Source organism: Morone saxatilis, unplaced genomic scaffold (genome assembly GCF_004916995.1).
Source record: "Morone saxatilis isolate NCDOM2014 unplaced genomic scaffold, NCSU_SB_2.0 Contig23, whole genome shotgun sequence".
Lineage (NCBI taxonomy): Eukaryota > Metazoa > Chordata > Actinopteri > Moronidae > Morone > Morone saxatilis.
Genome location: NW_023339796.1, coordinates 77,814 through 82,604, shown reverse-complemented (window position 1 = coordinate 82,604; position 4,791 = coordinate 77,814). Strand labels below are relative to the sequence as shown.

General features: G+C 46.6%; 1 protein-coding gene across 1 annotated transcript; it reads left to right on the top strand.

Moving 5' to 3' along the window:
- The first annotated feature begins 358 nt into the window (after window positions 1-358).
- On the top strand, window positions 359-3,077 carry LOC118335175 (zinc finger protein 664-like). Its single transcript, XM_035671387.1, has 2 exons — window positions 359-498; window positions 1,019-3,077. Exon 2 carries the CDS (start codon window positions 1,078-1,080, stop codon window positions 2,350-2,352), a length of 1,275 nt encoding a protein of 424 aa, XP_035527280.1. The 5' UTR covers window positions 359-498; window positions 1,019-1,077; the 3' UTR covers window positions 2,353-3,077.
- Window positions 3,078-4,791: the final 1,714 nt, after the last annotated feature.

The window sequence follows — 4,791 nt, the reverse complement described above, 5'->3', positions numbered from 1 at the left end:
AGTATTATACTCCCTATTACATGCAGTACAGTTGATTATCTCTTATTCTGCAGTGTAATACTCTATTACTGCATGTGAAACTCTATTACTCTGCAGTGTAATACTCTATTACTGCTAATAGATAAGATAACTGAAACATCTGAGGGTGAGAAAGTTTCAACGACCGATGATTTAATATCTCTGACATTAATAATGATATTAATATTAATACATTATTATTATTTATATCTTTATGAATTAATATGATTCATAAAGGAAGAGCATCAGATGTGATTTTTCTTTATTGATTATTGATAATGTGATTAACGGCTGTAGAACGGTTCCTGTCAGAGATCATGTGACTCTGGTTCTGCTTTCAGGACGCAGCCGAAGACGTTCGGGTCAAACTAGAACCAGACGGCGACGTGGAGATCGGGTCGTACCCCGTCCTCAGGAAGCTGTCCATCAGACTGACGGACTGCAGGGTGTGGCTGGAGGGGCGGGACTTCCTGTCTCTGGGTCAGAAATCTGAACGTAGAACTTTTATTTATATATAAAATATCCGTCAGTGTTTCCTGTAACATCCGGCAGTCGGAGGGCGTTTACAGCAGCCAGTAGCAGCTAGCGCTATCAGTCGGACCCGGGACCGTCGGGGACTACAGCACCGAGGAGGTTCTCTTGCCGGGTTTGGATCCTGGCAGTTAACCAGCGAGTCACTGAGCAGTTCGCTCCTGATCAATCTGTCCATCAGAAACTCTGTAACGGACCTCGGTGCTGTAACGTTATTCACTGTCGGTCTGCGTTCGATCCCGGTCCAGATGCTGAGCCCGGTTCTGTCGCTCGCTAACAGCAGATAGTCAGAAGAGAGAAAGCGTGTTATTGGACGCAGCATTAGTAAACGCCCCCGAGTGCAGGATGAGTCATCAAATACTTTTATTGATTCTCAGGAAACTGTAAAATAACTGAAACGGATTCCTGTCCCTGTTGGACAGGAGATAAAAACAGTTTAACTCGACCTCTGACCTCTGCTCCTCCACAGACGATCACCCTCAGCTCTGGAACCAGAGGCAGTGTCACCCGACCAACACGGGCAGAAAGATGGTCTACTGCTCTGAGTGCAAGAAAGGGTTCTATAAGGAGTCTCACCTGGAGGCCCACCTGAGGACCCACCGGGGACAGAAACCCAACCAGTGCTGGCAGTGTGGGAAGACCTACCCGACCCTGATGAGCCTCGTTCTCCACCAGCAGATCCACGACCGCCAGGAGCCCTACCAGTGCTCGTACTGCGACAAGACCTTCGCCCTGAAGAGGGACTGGAAGACCCACCATCGAACGCACTCGGGGACCAAACCCTTCAAGTGCTGGTTCTGTGGGGACGGCTTCAGCGAGCAGGACGAGCTCACGGAGCATCTGGAGCTGCATAAGGGGGAGAAGTGCTACCACTGCAAAGTCTGCAATAAGATGTTCGTCTCCTACCAGGGCTTCAACTTCCACCGCAAGTCGCACAAGAACCAGAAGCTTCTGCCCTGCCTGAAGTGCAAGAAGACCTTCAGCAACCCTCAGAGTCTGAAGCTCCACCAGGTCACCCACTCCAACAGGAAGCCGCACAAATGCCCCACATGTGGCAAAGGCTTCAAGCTGCTGAGCGGCATGCGCTGCCACCAGAGGACCCACGAGGACCTGAAGGACTACCACTGCACCGAGTGCGGCAAGTGCTTCTCCAGCCTGCAGGGCCTGAAGCTGCACAACCGCACGCACACTGGACTGAAGCCCTACAAGTGCACCGAGTGCGGGAAGAGGTTCACGCAGTCGCCCCACCTCAAGTCTCACATGGTCACCCACACCGGAGAGCGGCCGTTCCTCTGCCTCACCTGCGGGAAGAGGTTCACCCAGTCGTCCCACCTGAGGTCTCACATCACGCTGTTCCACGTGGGCGAGAAGCCGTTCACCTGCGACGACTGCGGGAAGAGCTTCACCATCGCTCACTACCTGAAGATGCACCGGCTGAGCCACACCAAGGAGAAGCTGTACCAGTGCTCGTACTGCGAGAAGGCCTTCTCCTACCACAACTCCTGGAGGGCCCACGAGAGGATCCACACCGGAGAGCGCCCGTTCAGCTGCCAGGACTGCGGCCAGAGCTTCATCACGTCGGGCTCGCTGCTAAGCCACCAGAGGTCCAAACACACCGGAGAGAAGAGCCACTACTGCATCACCTGCGGGGAGTTCTTCTTCACCAGCTCGCTGCTGCGGGTCCACCAGCTCGACCACACGGGTGAGCGGCCGCACGCCTGCAGCTGTGGCAAGACGTTCAAAACCAAAGGAGTGCTGCGCTACCACCTGAAGAGGTTCACCGAGCACCAGCCGGCTGAGTGAAACACCTCCTCTGGCATTCTTTAAGACATTGAGCACCAAAAAAGACTGACACTTCCTGAGGATATCATTGTCTCTGAACATCACAATAAACCTCCACTCGAGGTGTGTTCCCACCAAACACTAAATCCTCCCTTTAAGCAGTACGAGTACAAAATAATCCGATTTTACTACTTTACATAGTAAAGTAAAACCCACAGCTGGACTCAGTAACAGACAGATTTCCTCTCTAACCTCTAACCGCTCTCGGTGTCGATGTGTCGATCATAAAGCTCTCGGTGCTGTTTTCTAATTCATCATTTTATTCACGTTTGGTGGGAACACATCTTTTTTTTTTTTAGTTTCATTTAGTACCAAACTAATGAATGAAAGTTGTTTGTATATCCATGATACAATGCTAATAGCTGCTAACGGTAGCTGCTAACGGCTAATTCAGCCATTGTTAATGGAGACTGACTACATGTGAACTCATACAGGTGGTTTTCTGTTGTATTTTTTGTCGTTTAACATTAACTTTCTTTAGTTTTTTACAGATAATGAAATGATATCAATGATTTGAAGGTCTCCTCCTCCCAGCTGCTCGCTCTGCTGACTTTATGGAAAACAAACTGATGTAACACTAATCAGTGATGATCCACTGTTTGTGTCAGAAACACTTTTATTTCTTTATGATTAGAATCAAACTGAAAGAGAAACTGCTGTTTGATGTTAAAGGAACATTTTGTTGAGTCATTGTTTTATTCAGATAAAAACGGTTCGATCACTGACTGATCCTGATTTTATTATATGTGACGCGTTCCATCAGAATCAGAATGAGCTCGGATGTCCGCAGGCGGGGCCCGTTTGTGTAGAAACAGCGTTTTTACAAGAAAATAAAATTTTGGGCCTATTTTTCAGTTTTTACAATGTTTCTAATTACAAGTAAAGTCCTCAGGCTTTAGATGACTAATATCAAAATTAATGTGAAATTACAAAGATAAATATAGCTAGCATAAATAAAACGAAACAGGTTGCAAGAGTTTCAAAACACCCGGCTAGCGTGTTTGGTGTCATCTGCGTCATCTGTCCTAAACTGTCAGTTGTAGACAGCTGGACATCAGAGACAGACGACAGACTGACAGATTTGACAGATTGACAGAGTTGGACAGCCTAAACAAAATGAATTTTCGCGTTGACGAACGACAGTTGCTCGACTTTAAAATTTCAATTCCTGTAAGACTTATGCTAACTTTCAAGATCGACAACTGGATAGCCTTATTACGGACTATTCACCGCACCAGCAGCTGACAAGTGTCAGTGACACGCGCGGCTCGACCTCCGAGTCGTGATCGGATTTGCGCCACGACACGCACGCTCCGATCGTTGATGCGGAAGAAAGGTGAGTGTGACGGTAGGCGAGATGGAAGAATATCGCACTCATGGCCGAGCCAATGGTAGCTTACGAATGTCTGTATTATAAATTACTGTATATGAAGACAGTATTAAAGGAAATCGAGGTATAAGCTTGTGTAGCTGCAAACTGTCCACAACAGCAGCCCTTGGTTACAAGCTCTTCACAACCGGTAGGAGATGGTGAGAAGACGGGACCCAAATCAAAAAATGACCACATGTACGACTCAGCTTGGCTACATGAATGCTTGTTTTTCTTGTTTGAAAGGCTTTAGCGAGCCTAATAAGAAAAGAACAGGCTATCGTTGCCTGAAATTGGCGTTTAAACCTCTATGTATCTGGTGCTATCATCGGTGGGAGTGGGGCCGCGTAGTGTTATTACGTCTGTTTTCCTCGCTGGTGGCGCTATTCCTTGCATTCTTAACTTTCTCTCTCCTTTTTTATGCCTCTCTTTTTCCTCCATTATTTTTTATTATAATCCTTCTCTCATTACTAGCCACTTTTACATCTTCTCCTTTTTTCTCATCCTTTCATTCTTCATTTATTTATCTATTTTTAAATCTCTTCCCTCTCTTCTCAGCCTTTTAACTTCTTCCTCTCCACTTTTAAGCATCTTTATTTTTATACCTATGTTTTTACGACTTTTGCGTTGTTTTGTTGTGGTGTGTTTGATGGAGAGACGGAGGATGGATTGTATTGTGATTGTGAGGGTGTGTGTGGGTTGTGTGTGTCTGTGCTGACGTGAGTGTGTGTAGGCTAGCAAACGTTGCATTATGAGTGTATTTGAGAGATGAATAAATGTGAGGGCAGATATGATTATAGCAACATGAATAGCCTATAATAAAATGATGGTGTGTAAAACCATCTAACATCCACATGGTGAAGTATTTCTGAACATGGACTCATCATAATAGCTGTGTCCTTTGTAGGATGAAAAGACACACCTGGTTTCTCCTGGGGAAAATAAGCGTCCCATATGACCCCTTGTCCAAGAGTAGCAGTGTGCTCCAAGAAAAAGCCAGCAGAAGGACGTAGGCATCATGAGACTGCCTA